We start from the raw sequence: 15,824 nt of genomic DNA, 5'->3' as shown, positions 1-15,824 counted from the left end.
AGAAGAGGGGGCAGGAGAAGGGTAAGAGCAAAGAAGGAAGGATGCACAATGGCCTGTGGTGCTGGAATATAGGTAAGATGGTGGTGAGTGCACTACAGTGGTGATACCTGATGTCGGTACCCTAATATTACCTCGGTTAAAAATAATTAAAAAAGAAAAGTGACTTATGGAAACTGATAGACAAAAAAAACACAAAACAAAACAGGAAAGCATTTATTTCATCTAGCAGATGATACAATGTGAATATTCATGCGTAAAGCCTTTACTAAAGATACTCTATTTGAAATATTTAATAAAAATTTTTATTGGTCTTCAAATATGTTTATTTCTGGAGGGAGATATTCTTGCTCCAAAAAGATCAAGAATAACTTATTTTGTATAATTTTTCTTTGGGTTTCAGTTCAACACATTACACTATTTCCCCTCAATTTAAAAGACTAATGATATTTAAGATCTATTAACTCAGTTCACTGTCACTTAGGTGATAGTTCAGAGATGACACTTAGAAGTCACAGATGGCCACATTTCATATACCTAAAGTCCTTGATGCATGTTTTTCTTTTAAATTACTTACAATGACAATCTAGATAAGATATTTATATTCAAAGGACTACAAGAATTATATTACCCAATGTGAAAACAGGTCACAAAGAGCAACACTGAAAAGACAGGGCAGGTATGAAATCTTATTAGTATCAATACTTGAGAGAAATGGGAGGTAAGTAGTGCTGAGAGAATTTACTGTGGGCCCTAACCAACTCTTTATGTTATTTGCTGGATGCTGCATAAATATAGGGCCCTGACTGCTTTTTATCTGGGTTACTTCTTAAGGCTGTTTATGGTGAGCAAGATTGAGGAATGAAGTAATCTGTCTTTTCCAATCAACAGCAGGATTTCGTATAGGCCACCCTAAAGTGAGAGGTTCCCAGGCTCTGCCTACAGTATTCGTGTTCAGCCTATTGCATATGCAGAAATCCACAAGGGCCACTTGTGGCACTTAGAAGATGTGTGGAAGTGATATCAATACCAGGATGCTGCCTGCTGTGACGTTAATAATAAAGTTATTTTTGTCTCTACTCTAGGGATTTCATTTTGTCTTTTACCAGCAGAGTAAAATCTCAGACCTTTATAGTTCTTAGCATAAAGATAATTGCCATAAATACTGCTACTGCATGGATGGACTTGAAAGAGATCAGATGTACACAAGAATGGAGAGAGGACTGGAAGAACGAGGGAAAAGTAACTGTGACTACCAATACTTTACCTTTAGGGACTCATAATGAAGATAAAAGTAAAAATATGAAAAAGTGTGTTTGCAGGTCTGCAGTAAAGGAAGCTCTACTGATTTTGAGGTAAAAAGTTCAGCTAGATATATGATTAGCAGAAAGATAGTCACAAAAATACTTTCCAGATTGCTTGAGGAATTACCTCTCCCACCAATTAATATTCACCTATACCAATGGAAATAACTGTATGTCAATCTGATTTTTAAAAATATATGTGGGAAAGAAATCACGGAGTACATTCAAGGAAAAAAATATACAATGTAACTTAAAGGTACAAAGGGAATGAATTAGTATATTATCAAATGGTTTAATTAGTAGTTCCATACATAAAATTCATCATGTTTCACAGATACAAATGTGAATTTTTTCTTCATATAAATCTGTAACCTAGAAAGCCTAGGTTCACATACACTGTGACAGGCAGAATAAATGGCTCCCAGAAATGTGCACATTTTAATCCTTGGACCCTGTGAATATGTTACTTTATAGGGCAAAAGGACTTTGCAGATATAATGAAGTTAAGGATTTAGAGACAGGATTATCCAGAATTGTCTGGCTGGGTCCAAAGTAATTACAAGGGTCTTTATAAGTGAAAAAAGGAAGGTAACAATGTCAGAGTCAGAGAATAATAGGAAATTAATGGAAAGTTTTTCAATTTATTTCCATTTATAAGTGCAAGAACTGTTGTTATTAGAATTTTTTTTTTTAATAATATGAAATTGATACGAGATACAGTGAATGTGTTAGTTCCAAGCCCACTAGTAACAGACAAGAGGTGCAGGTAGGACAACTCCATTCCATTTCTGGGAATGGGCCAGGGCTGTCCTGGGGCTAATCAATATATTCTTATCCTTTGCATCAATTTGGACTGCCCTGAATTTAAGTGTAAGCAATCAGCTTAAAGTACTTATTTTACCATAGTGACTGGTGAGAGTTGTTTGAAGACTACTCTGGTTGGTGTGGTATTCAGGCAGGAGGCAGCAATATGATGTGGTAATTTTACTAACATGAAGAAACCCATTATTCTTGAGAGAATAACAAAATAGCAAAAAAACTGAGCCAGAGCCCTATCTGATTCTGATGAGCATCATATCTTCGGACTTTTTAAATCACAAAAGTCAATAAATTTCTTGTCTTGTTTAAACCAATTTGATTTGCATTTTGTTACTCGTAATTGAAAGCATCCTAACTGACAAAAGATGCTAACTAGTCTACCGATGACTGCAAACGTGTGTCCCAACACGAATCCACTTAAAGTGCTCTCAGAATCTTCTATGAGGAAGTCTTAACTTAGCACTAACTCCTGCCAATGTAATCTATAAATTATTAATTTAGGAGTATCTTTTAAAGAAAACCTGGGTATAATCAATAGCCTGAAATGCACATAAGCACACACAAACAAAATCCACAAATAATTGGAGAGTACCTTGTTGCTTTTAGTACCACTGAAGGAAGTGACATGTCTAAAGTTCTCTTAGTTTCTTCCAAGGTCATTCCTTGTGTGCTGACTCCATTCACATAATGGATGATGTCTAATAGTTGGAGATTACCCTCAATGGCTGCAGGTGACCTTGGATTGATATCACTGATATACACCACTTGATGAAGGCTGTCAAGCCCTCCTGATAAGGAAAAACCTTCAGGGAGAAGAAAATATTTGTTTCCTTAGTCTTAAGAGCACTTAAAATCCAGCCAAAAAAAAAATCACACCACAAAAAGCTTGAATTTGAGTTACCCAATTCTTCGTTTGTGCACATTAATGTAATGTCAGGTAGCAAGTGAGGTAGCACTGGCATCCTGGGTAATTCTAGAATCCGTCCAAGAACTATTCTGACTGTTTTGGGTGCAGCTCTGAGGAGATTCACTGCATCTGTGTGAGTCATATTTGTAACATCGGTATCATTAACCTACAAAAATGAGAAAGGGGCAAAGCAGGATTATAAGCTTTGGAACACAGACATTGCCAATAAAATACAGTAATGTTCCTATCTATTTATATAATATATATTAGGCAGTGTAAGATGCATAGTAAAGAATGGTCTTGAGTTTATTATTAATCTCCTTTATCATAAAAATCATAAGCATAATAATCACTTAAATATAAAGAAATAATGTAAAAAACATTTAACACATGCATCCTTAGTTTGCTAATATATTAAATTTATTATATAATGTATAAATTATATAACTTATAAATATATGTATATGTAATATACTTATTAAATATGAGATAATTTATATTTAATAAATTTATTATATATGTATTTTATAATTATAACTTATATATCATATATAAATAAGATATAAATAATTTATTTTCTTTCCCTGAGATGCAGGATGGCTTGTAAAGCCATAACTAAGATTAGAGGAACTGCCAAATTAAAGAAGAGATCTTGACACATTTCCCAAACTGTTAACTTACTTTGAAGTGAAGGAAAACATAAATTACACAGAGACAGAGTGTTATTAACTCAACCTTCTTGTTCTGTCTTCTTCAATCCTAACTTGCCTCTAGCTGCATTCGCACAAATCCATTTCACTTAAACATCTCACCTTTATGAGCCGATCCCCAGGTTTTAGTCTTCCATCACTTTTGGCTGGATCTTGAATGACATCATGAACATAACAACCAATGCTCTGACTGCCTTTGGTTACTGTAAAACCCAGGCTTCCTTTTTCTGATTTAATTAGGGTAATGAGGAGTTCTACTTCCTAAGGGAAGAAAACAATGACTCATTTATGTTGTCTATTTTGCCCTATGGAAAAACAGAAAGAGGACCTCCATTTCTGTTGAATAACAGGAAAAGGAAACCTTAATAGGGCACTAAACTTGCCTGAGTGAAGATGCCATGTCTAACTTGACTCTAAATAGAATACTTCCTGCCTCTCCTCTGCCCACCATGTAAACCTTAGTTTTAAATATAACATATTGTGTTTGTCTAGAGATAGATGAGACAGAATTTACCTATGGCTCAATTTTTGTATTTTCAGGATAAACAAGGACACATGAGAGGTTATACTTTGATGATCAAAGAGTACTTTTGGGGAGAAGGTTCAGAAAAATTCTTCATGTATTTCTAAACTACGAAAATAGATGCCAAGAGTCACATCTTATTTTTGATAAAAGATTAATTCAAGGATTATTTTTACCCCACTGCTGAAATGAAAGATGTAGATGTTACACAAACATACAACCCACACACTAATGAATATTTATTACTTGGATAAGAAAAACACTATTGAAAAAGTCTGAATTTCAATGTAAAGAATATTATACATGGGGATTTGGCTTCAAATCAGAATTTATAGGTTGAACTTTAGTATAATGTAAGGATTCTATTTGGGTTCACACATACAAGTGTGGAGGAGAAAAAAGTACATTCAAACTGATAAAAAATTAAATAGGTAACCCAGAATTTGGGAAATGAAAATCTTTACTCTCTACTCTATAGCAGGTACTAAATTATGTGTTCTGTATATGTTACTTCCTTCAATCCTCACAATTCTTGGAGATTTTAGCTCCATTTTATAGCTGAAGCTATTAAGACTAAAACTTAAGTAATTTTGTCCAAACTGCCAAATCGCAGTAAGTGACTGATAGAATCAGGATTTGATCCAAGGGCTTTTTGCCCTTTCCCCTTTATTTATCAGCAAAGAAACATACTAGCTATGTTATCCATTTACTGGAAAAAGAAATGAAACTACTCTAAAAGACAGCCTTTTCCCTAACTAAAAGGAAACTGTGCATATACATGATACTTTGAGAAAATACGGAGTTTTCTTATCACAGAGGAAACAACTCACCAGCTCAAAATCTTCAAGGTGGGTTTCCAAATCATTTTTCAACGATGTCAAGCTTTCTTGTCTAGTTGGTTCAGAAGTATGATGTAAATGATATTTATCCATTGAATTCGAGGAAGCAGATTCTGACTGGAGTTGACAACTCAGCCCAGCAGCCACATCCAGTGGGAGAGGGAAGGGTGGATTACTACAGAGACAAAGAAGCAAGACTATTTTCAAACACATTTTGAAGTCAATATAGTAAGTATGCCTCACAAACAGAAAATACTTAGCTAATTCATGCCTACTTTTGATGGAAATCCTAGTTACTTTTTGTCTGAACATGAATTCGCATCTGTTATGCTGCTAATAATATTGCCATTTTTTATTTTCTGCCCAGGTTCTATTTTCACAAAGCTCTTTAAATGGCATAAAATAGTAATACCAGTTAAATGAACTTAAAAATCAATTGCTAGCGCTAATTCAAGACTGAAGCTAACGTTGTCAGATTTCTAATGCATATTTCAACATAAGACAAAGAAGAAATAAGAATAAAGGTCTTAGGGGCCTCCCTGGTGGCGCAGTGGTTGAGCGCTGGGTTGCGAAGCTGCCCGCAGCCTTTGCGGCGCCGGTTTGATCCCTGGCTGCTCCCCGGCCACCGGAGGAGGGTCCCGCATGGCGCACAGACCTCTCCTGCCACCCACTGCTCCCCTCAGCAGTGTACTTCGGTCCTTCTGCCTGCTCTGCTCCCCGCTCTGGCTCTGGTGAATTCTCTCACCCTCCCATGCTTCTGACTGTGCCCAGCGCTTGTATGTATGTATGTATGTATGTATGTATATATGTATAAATAAATCTTTAAAAAAAAGAATAAAGGTCTTATTTCTATGGTATTTTGTATGATAAAATAGGAGAAAACAAACCAACAAATGTGGCTGGACTTGGATATACAAAGATAATATTAACCAAACAGTAAAATGTAGGAATAACTACTAAAGGTATAGATGTAGTCTTTTTCTTTGTATGCATCTATGCTTCCAATCATTTCTTCTTTCCCCAGCTTCTGTACTCTTCTAATGTCCTACCCTCTTCCTCTTCATAACTTCCCTTTTTATTTCTGCTCCCTCCTCGCTCATCCTTCCACTATTTAAATAGATCTCTTTCTGTTAAATGGTATGAATACATACAAATAACTTACATACAATCCTAATGAAAAGGCAATCAAAGCTAAGGCTTAATGGAGAGAGAGCTTACTGGTTTGCTAACTAGAACTGTCAGTTACAATAACCAGAGATCAAATAAAATATCATTAACCTTAATTACTATGAGGGTCACATACACATTTCATTTTTAGAGAAATGGAGGTTACTGTTTCTGTAGTTACAACAGTTGCTTTGAGTACTACACATAATATTGACAATACCTGTCCTCAAATTCTGGTTTATTTAGTGTTTTCTGTGGGTAATAAAACATGGTAGAAATAGTATCTTCTTGACGCTTGGGCGCTCCATGATGACTTTGCCCTTGTGATGCGATGTTGTTTAGAGTCTGGTGTAAAGTTGAATTCCAGCTCATATTTGGTTTCTTTGCTGCAACTTTCATCATGTCTTCTTCTCCACTCCCACTGCTGTCACTATAACTATCTCTCTTGGATGGGGATGTGCATTGTTTCATGTTTTTGTCAGACATTTCATTTTCATCTGAGTTGATGCCTTGCTCCACACCTGCCGGTTGAGAAGGGTCTTTATTGCTGTTTGGAAGTCCTTGTGCTGGAGAGTGCAGTGGGGTCTGCAATGGAACATTTAAGCAGATCAGAGTGTGACAACTTTTATAAACATGAAACATTTACCTGAAAATGAACATGTTGAACAATAACACATTTTATTGAAGTAACATTGGTTTATAACATTATTTGGGTTTCAGGTGTATAGCTTCATAAATCAGCATTTGTACACACTACATTATGTTATCAAAAGTCTAGTTTTCTAGACATAGTACTTTTCATTAATATATTCATTTAATTTTCTGATAATAAATTTCTGATAATAATTTTCCAGTAATTTAAGTTCACTAGAGAAAATATATATAAATTCCATAGATAAAAATAACTGTTAACATTGTATGACATTTTAAATCAAAATTAGAATTTTATATATATAGTATATAGTACTGTATGTATACTATATAGTGTATATAGTGTATATAATAGTTTGTATTCTACTTTCAAAATTTAGGATTTTATGAGTATTTTCTGATGTTCTTAAATATGCTTTGATAACAACTGCATTTAACTCTATAATGGTCACACAGATGGCTGTAACTTCAATTTATTTCAGAATTCATCTTTTATTGGAGACAGAGTTGTTTTTACTAATAAAAATCTAGGAGAACTTCTTTGCAGATTTTCATCTGACTTTCTGATTATTTCCTTTTATTTTATTTTTTAACGTTGCCAGCATATAGGATGTTGTTAAAGTCCTTGTTAAATATTTCCAGGAAAACGGTATTAATTCATCTACTAACCAAGAGCATTATACTTAGTTTGTACTATTTGGTGCTATAATGAAGCTTATAGAAATTTTTCTTTCCTATTGATTGTCCCTATAACACTGCCCTCTCCCCTCTCCTCTCCATATATCAGGACAATATACTCCTGTGTTTCATGCTCAGGAGTTAGGTTTACTGGTGATGAAACACTATTTTAAGTAGACAGGCTGAGGTTCTCTTTCTTCAATTATATTATTATTCATTTATATGATAATGATTCCTAGTTATCAGTATGCAATTTACAAATAACCATCAAAATAGATGTTAGATGTTAGGTCCTTCAGTTATTCTTTGATAATAGGAAGGTAAATGTACAAACATATCCCTTATTCTGTGATTTCTAGAGTTAAAATTAACAGCAAATCTTAAATAATTCTTATTTTATCTAAATGAGCTCAGAATGAGAATTACTTTTCCCATTTTGATTCAATGAAGAAATGGACAAAAGTTTTTGGTAACCATTTCATGTCTTTTTCTATATAAGATATCATAATATTGTATTATAAGTTATTTCTGTGCTTAGAAAACAATTTTCCAAAATCCTAGCTTTCTAGAATTGGAAGGAAGAGAAAAGAAAGTGAATTGAATTACTTTAGATTATAATATGGAATGCATTTAAAGGTCAACACACAAGATAATTCTCCCAGTTAAAAAAGTAACTGGGTATGAAATCCAGATCAATCAATGCCGACAATACTATAGATAAATTAATCACCCAGTTGATACTCTATCTAAATATAATTACTTTTCATAGGTCTCACCAAAAGAGCACTGTCAATTTCTGGTAGCACGCCAGGAGGAGGTCTACAGAGAAGCAGGGATACTTCTGGAGATGTTCCTCGGAGAATAGATATGACTTCCTGGGAAAACCATGAATGACAAATGAAGACACAGTTAAAGCAGCATGATGAAACATTCTGAAATGTCAATCTTTCTTAATATTAAAAATACTATACTCTTTAAGATGGTGTCTCACCTGCTGAGACAGTCCTTTCAAGGAGGCTCCATTGACTTTCAAGATAACATCTCCCACATCAATTTTTCTACTTTCTGCTGCTGGCTGTCCAGGGAAGAGCTTTTTAACTCTTACTATGGTGGTATTCATTTGCTCGGGTGTAAGATTATCTTCTCGAGAAAAACTGAATCCTAAGCCTGAGCTATTTTTAAATAACTTTACTTCAAATGTATTCTCTGAAGAAGAAAAAAAATTAATTTTCTTAACATACAGTGAATTCATATGAACATACAAACACACACTTTTAGAATATTATACCATTTTCTCACAATATTTACAGCTTTATATATGCTAGTTGCATTCTTACCCTGTTCTCAAATTTTACTTCACCCTCTCTATTATTAAGTAAACTAAACTTAATATACTAATCTGCCTGAAAAGAGGGTTCTGAAAAAGAAATTATACTTTAATCCCATGTGTTTTTAAAAAAGGGATAAACCCAGAGAAGGAGAAGAATGAGAGAAACTAGGTATACAATGGGAGACAAATGGTAAGAACAACAAAACAAATGTTAGAAAAGGGCACCGGGAGGAAGTTATCATGCTAACATTTTGGTGAGGGATGGTTTAATCTATTAAATTGAAATGGCATTATTATAAAATTCTCATCAGTAAGAGTTTTGGAAGAAATAAAAAGATAGCATAATGAGAAAAAAGTAGCCATGTTAATTTTATTTTCATTATTAGGAAAAATATACATGGGGCTATTTTTTTCCTCATTTTCAGGACAATTTATAGATGCTTACATTTATGTAATCAAATAAGGAATTAAAATAAGACAAAATAATAACTATATACTATCAATATCACTCATAAAATAAAGGACATACCTCTGAAGAGAAAGATGGACTCTTACTAATATTAATAGTCTATTTTATGAACAATTTATTCTTATAAAAACACTACTACATCATTCTTAATTTTCTTATTTTACTTCAATAGCAGCATATCCAAGGGTTGGTAAAGTTTGTAATAGTCCATAAAATTAAATAGAAAGAGAAAATGTATGTGTTACAGTCTAATATGGATTTGAAGCTGGTATTTATTTTTATTATTTTTTAAAATTTATATTTACTTTAATTTTTATTTATTTTTCCCTTACAAAATTCATTTCAAAAAAGAGATGAATTTACTAAAAATCAGAAAATAATAATTTCATTTTGAATTTTACAATTACTTAATGTGCTATTAAGTGATCATAATCTGTTTTACGCATAACTTCATTATCTTTCAGATGCTATGAGTTGCAAATATTTAAGTGCTGCATCAGAGTGTTATTAACCCTTGACATGAATACCACAAATAACATGGTATGAATTGTGATACAAAATATAACATCAAATTTTGAATAAATCAGGGATAATTTAAAAGTTAGATGGAATTTTCCTTATGGCTGACCTTCAGTGACAAAGCTGTAATCGTTGACAGCAGTTATTTTCTTGATCATTTTGTCATCTGGATTTGGAAGAGTACATTGTGGGGTTATAGAAACATGGTCTTTAGGTGCTGGAGACTGTCCCTTTTCTAACAACAGATGAACCACCTGGACAAATGGAACAGCACTTCATTAATAAAAATAATTATAATGAAATAGATAACATTTTCAAGACTTTGTATAGTTAATGCTATAAAATCATTTAATGTAACTACCTGGTCCACCAAATTATAGTTAGAATGAGAAAAAAACTGAGTGACCAAAGCAAAGGTTTAGAGATTTTAAAATCAAGTTTCTACTCTAAAAAAGAAAAATGGCTTAAAGTAAAAACACTATTATAAAAATAACAAACATGCAATAAAATTTTGGTGTTAGAATAAAACCGTCACTGTACTATGAATATAAAAGATCAATGTAGTAAAATAATTATGAAAATGTGATCAATCCTGACTAAAATTTATTAGAGTAAATGAATTTAGCTTTTGGGCTAAAGAAAGATTGTGATTGAAAATCACTGGAAATTCATAGACGTTTATGAAAAATTTCTAAATACAATCTGTACCTTTCCTCCTGTTAGAGCTCTTTGGTAATATTAGGGCTAAATGTAATATAGGAAGTCACTTTTTTCAGTAAAAGCATCTTGCTATAATACTTTTCAATTTGGAGGAAAAAACACCAGGATGTTTAAATGAATCATGTTTAGTTTGTTGTCTAATACGTTTGGAGTTCTCAATGAGAATGATTATTCACACATATTATGTTCCTTTCAGGGCTCTTAAAAGGTTGGTGTAATGATTTATTACCTGTCCTGTATTTCTCAGTGTTTCCACAGCTTGCTTATGGGTAGCTCCTTCCAGACTAACTCCATTGACAGCTAGGACACGATCACCTGTGAATTAGGCAGCAATTTTGAATAAAGCAAATTATAAAATAAAGATTCTACATGGTCTTTAATGTATTGTGGTTTTAATTTGTATTAATTTGTTTGAGGGGAGACAGAAAATTCTGGACAAAATTATCTCACTTAGTTTCTTTAGAATATATTTAATTTCTATCTCATTTCTATGGCTAATATTAGGTACATTTCAGAAAAAGATATTGTACATACTACAAAATCAGTTTTAAGTCATGGTAAAAGATAACTGAACCATAAATATAAGGAGATTGTAGGAAAGTCCCTAGTTATTATTAGAAATGTAGATGTCAGTGTTTATACAACGGTACTATTCTTTTTCCATTCTTTAGAAATTTGCTCCTCTGAACAAAATAAGAACTAGACACTGTCAAGGTATCTTTGATACTAGAAAATGTATTAGGAATAATGCTGAGGTTTTTATGTGATAACCTGAAAATGACTGCACTGAAATCAACAGGGAAACATCTTCTTTAAGATGTCTTTAATGATACACTAGACCAGATAAATATAACAGATATATGCAGAGCATTGTATTTAAAAAGCAAAATATACACATTCTTTGAAGAGCATATGAAGAATTCTCAAGGACAAATCATGCTGGGAAATGAAACACCTAAATAATCTTAAGAAGATTAAATTCATACTAAGAATATTTTTCTGACCACAATGGTATGAGGTTAGAAAGTAACTACAAAAAGAAAGTTGGAGAAAACACAAATACGAAGAGATTAAACATTTAAATGAACAACCAATGGGTCACTGAAGAAAGTAAAGGAGAAATACAAAAAATCTGGAAACATGAAAATGGAAATATACATACTAGAATTTTGGTGATGTAGCAAAAACAGTGCCCAGAGGGAAGTTCATGACAATATAGATTCACTTCAAGAAACATGAAAAATTGCAAATAAATAATTTAACACTACACATAAAGGAACTAGAAAAAGAACAAAGTTAAAAGTCAGTACAAGGAAGAACATAATAAAAATCACAGGTGAAATAGACTACAACACAACAAAAATACAAAAGGTTAATGAAATGGAGAGCTAGACATCTTTTGGGGGTAACAAAGTTGATGAACCTTGGACTAGACCCATTAAGAAAAAAAGGGGAAAGACTCAAATAAACCAAAAATAAAAGATGAGTCTTTACAATGGATACCACAGAAATACAAAGGATCATAAGGGACTAGTATGAATGAATATCTCTATGTCAACAAATGGGGCAACCTAGAGGAAACCTAGATACATTGCTTGAATTGTACAACATCCTACGATTAATGAAGAAACAGAAAATCTGAACAGACCTATCACAAGTGAAGAAATGAAAACAGCTATCAAAACCTCCCAAGAACCGTAAGTCCAGGACCAGATGGCTTCACTGGTATATTTGACCTAATGTCCAAAGAATCCTTTTGTACTCTTCCCAAAAATTGAGGAGAGATTTCTCTTTTCATGAGGCAAGTATAACACTGATACCAAAACCAAACAAGAATAGCACACAGCACAAAAAGAAAATAATAAAGTTCATAATCTCTGATAAGTAAAAATGCAAGGTCCTCAACAAAATATTAGCAAATAGAATTTAAGAATACATTTAAAAGATCATACAACATGAACAATTGGGGTTTATTCAGGATGCAAGGATAGTTCAACATAAACAAATTCATCAACATGTTTCACTAAATCAACAAAAATAAAAGGTAAATATCATATGGTCATATCAATAGATGCAGAAAAGGCATTTGATGAAATTTGCCTTCCATTTATGACTAAAATAGGGCCTCCCTGGTGGCGCAAGGGATTAAGATGCAATCTATGAAGCTATCCACAGCCACTGTAACACAAATTCAATGCCCTGAGCCGGGGAGCTACCCACATGGCGCAACAGACCTCTGCTTATTTGCCCGCTGCTCCCCTCAGCAGTGTTTTTCGTCAGTCTGCCTGTTCTGTTCCCCACTCTGTCTCTGGTAATACTCTCACCCCCCACACCTCTGGCCTGTACCCCAGTTCTTGTATGAATAAATAAATCTTAAAAAAAAAATAAACCCACTAGGAACACACTTTTAAAGGTAATAAAGGCCACATATGACAAACTCATAGCTAGTATCACATTCAATGGGGAAAAACTAAAGGCTTTTCCTCTAGATCAGGAACAAGGAAGCCAACTCTCAATAGTATTATTTAACATAGTATTAAAAGTACTGACCAGACCAATTATGCAAGGAAAAGAAATAAAAAGTATCCAGATTGAAAAGGAAGAAGTAAAACTGCATATAGATGACATATTATTCATGAAATACCTTAAAGACCACCAAAAAGCTACAGAAATAGTAAATGAAGAATGTAAAGTTGCAAGCTAGAATCAGCAGGTTGTGCTACTGTACACAGTAAAATAGGTAAAAGGGAAAATAAAATAATAGCATTTATGATTTCATCTAATAACATACCTAGGAATAAATTTAACAAAGAAATGAAGGACTTGTCCACTTAAAATTATAAAACACTGTTGAAAAAAAGACTGAGAGAACACAAAAAAAAGAAACATATTCCAAGCTCATGGATTAGAAGACTCAATATTGTCAAAATGGACATTTTACCTAAAGCAATAAACAGATTCAACACAACTCCTATTCTGATCCCCACATAAAGTCTGGGCCTTGCAGAGTCCCACCACCACCTAACACCAGCAAACTCCAGCTGCTCTCAGTGAAGAGCTCCTCACCCCAGGCACATCCACAAGTGCCTTGAGAACCTGCATGGGTCCCAATTTGACAGCTCAGGTCCCTGCCTGACAGTGGCAGCAATCTCCAGTAAACCTTCAGTGAGCACTCAGGCCTAATGCGGTAGGGGTGGAGACCCAACTAGCAAATGCCAAACCCATAGCAGTGAGGTTCTGAAAGCAATGGGGAGGCGGAATAATATAATAAACAGCCATAGTTGTTTAAGGGGTATGCCATACCAAAGAGAGAACAAATCTTCAGAACCAATCATAAAGAGACAGAAGATCCGTTCCTTTATCAGACACAGAATTTAAGCATGCAATCATAAAGAAATTCAAAGGAATCAGAGAAGGCTCAGAAAAGTGGATCATGTATATAAGGAAAATACAAAAGAAATGAAGTTCTGAGAAACATAATCAAGAAACAGAGATTGAAAATGAAACTCTAAAGAAGGAAATAAAGAGCTACAGGGTGAAAAAAGATTTAAATAAGAGGTGAAAAATACTACAGAAAGCTGCAGAAATAGAATAAACCAAATGGAGGATATAACACTTATGAATATGTACTCACCCAATAAAGGAGCACCAAAATATATCAGATACTCTCACCAATAGACAAATCAATGAGCCAAAAAATGAATAGGGTCATAAAATCTTTAAACAAAAAATTAGACTATATGGACCTAACAGACATCTATAGGAACCTACACTCTCCAAAAACAGAACACACATTTTTCTTACATGCACATGGCACATTCTCCAAAACTGACCAAAAGACAAATATTAACAAATTCACAAAGACTGAAATCATACCAAATTATCTTCTCAGTATCAGGGTAGAGATAAACTATAAAAAGAAAGCAGAGAAAATCTCTAATATGTGGGTAGTGAACAACACACTATTGAAAGACCTTTGGGTCAACAAGAAAATCAAAGAAGAAATTGTAAACTATCTTGAGGCAAGTAACAATGAGGACAGAAACTTCTGGAATGTATGGGACACAGCAAAAGAGTACTAAGAGGGAAGTATATAGCAACACAGGCCCATGTCAAGAAATAAGAAAGCTGACTGGATCAAGAAGATGTGGTACATATATACCATGGAATATTACTCAGCATTCAAAAAAGATAAACACATGCAATTTGCAGCAACATGGATGGCGCTGGAAGGGATCATGCTCAGCGAAATAAGCCAAAAAGAAAAAGAAAAATACCGGATGGTCTCACTCATAGCAGGAATCTAGAAAACTTAAATAAGGGACCAGGAAAATGAATAACTATAAGAAAGTGAAAATCAAAATCAACAAAAAACTATGAACCAGAGACACTTTTTGGGATGTGGGGGGCGGGAGGGGAGGGATTGGGGTCAGAATGGGGGGGTTGCAATTGTATGGGGAACATAAAAATAAAATTTATTATTAAAAAAAAAACAAAACAAAGTGAAGAGGCAATCTGCAGAATGGAAGATAGCTGGTTATGGGTTAATATTAAAAAAAATAAGGAACTCATATAACTCAATAACAAACAAATATTACAATTAAAAAATGGGAAGAGGATCTGAATACACATTTTTCCAAAGAAGCCAACATACATGTGAAAAGATGCTCAATACCCTTAATCATCAGGGAAAGGTAAATCAAAACCACAATGTAAGATACAGCACCTTACACATATTAGAGCTGCTGTTTTGAAAAGCAAGAGATGACAAGTGCTGGGCCTCCCCGGTGGCACAGCGGTTACACACTGGGCTGTGAAGCTGCCTGCAGCCTCTGTAGCACCGGTTCGATCCCCGGCCACCAGGCGAGGGTCCCACATGGCCGGGCAGACCTCTCCTGCCGGGCCTGCTGCTCCCCTCAGTAGCACACTTTGTCAGTCTGCCTGTTCTGCTCTCCACTCTGGCTCTGGTGAATTCTCTCACCCTCCCGTGCTTCTGACTATAGCCCAGTGCTTGTATAAATAAATAAATAAATAAATCTTAAAAAAAAAAAAAAAAAAAAGAGAGATGACAAGTGGTGACAAGTATGCACAGAAAGGATAACCCTTCTGTACTGTTGATGGGAATGTAAATTGGTACAACCACTATAAAAACAGGATAATGATTCCTCAAAAAAAGTAAAAATATAACTGT

At 34.0% G+C, this 15,824-nt stretch overlaps 1 protein-coding gene across 1 annotated transcript in view; it reads right to left on the bottom strand.

The window, feature by feature from the left end:
• Positions 1-15,824, bottom strand: part of PTPN13 (protein tyrosine phosphatase non-receptor type 13) — a 196,755-nt gene that overhangs the window by 37,038 nt on the left and 143,893 nt on the right. The window contains 9 exon segments of the mRNA XM_037529548.2: positions 2,713-2,923; positions 3,022-3,193; positions 3,840-3,998; positions 5,091-5,274; positions 6,487-6,851; positions 8,372-8,470; positions 8,587-8,801; positions 10,023-10,167; positions 10,863-10,948. Coding sequence (XP_037385445.2) covers positions 2,713-2,923; positions 3,022-3,193; positions 3,840-3,998; positions 5,091-5,274; positions 6,487-6,851; positions 8,372-8,470; positions 8,587-8,801; positions 10,023-10,167; positions 10,863-10,948 — 1,636 coding nt within the window.

This window comes from Talpa occidentalis, unplaced genomic scaffold, assembly GCF_014898055.3.
Source record: "Talpa occidentalis isolate TD23 unplaced genomic scaffold, MPIMG_talOcc4v2.1 talOcc4.6, whole genome shotgun sequence".
Classification (NCBI taxonomy): domain Eukaryota; kingdom Metazoa; phylum Chordata; class Mammalia; order Eulipotyphla; family Talpidae; genus Talpa; species Talpa occidentalis.
Note: the sequence above shows the minus strand (reverse complement) of the source record. Positions and strands in the feature narration are given on the sequence as shown.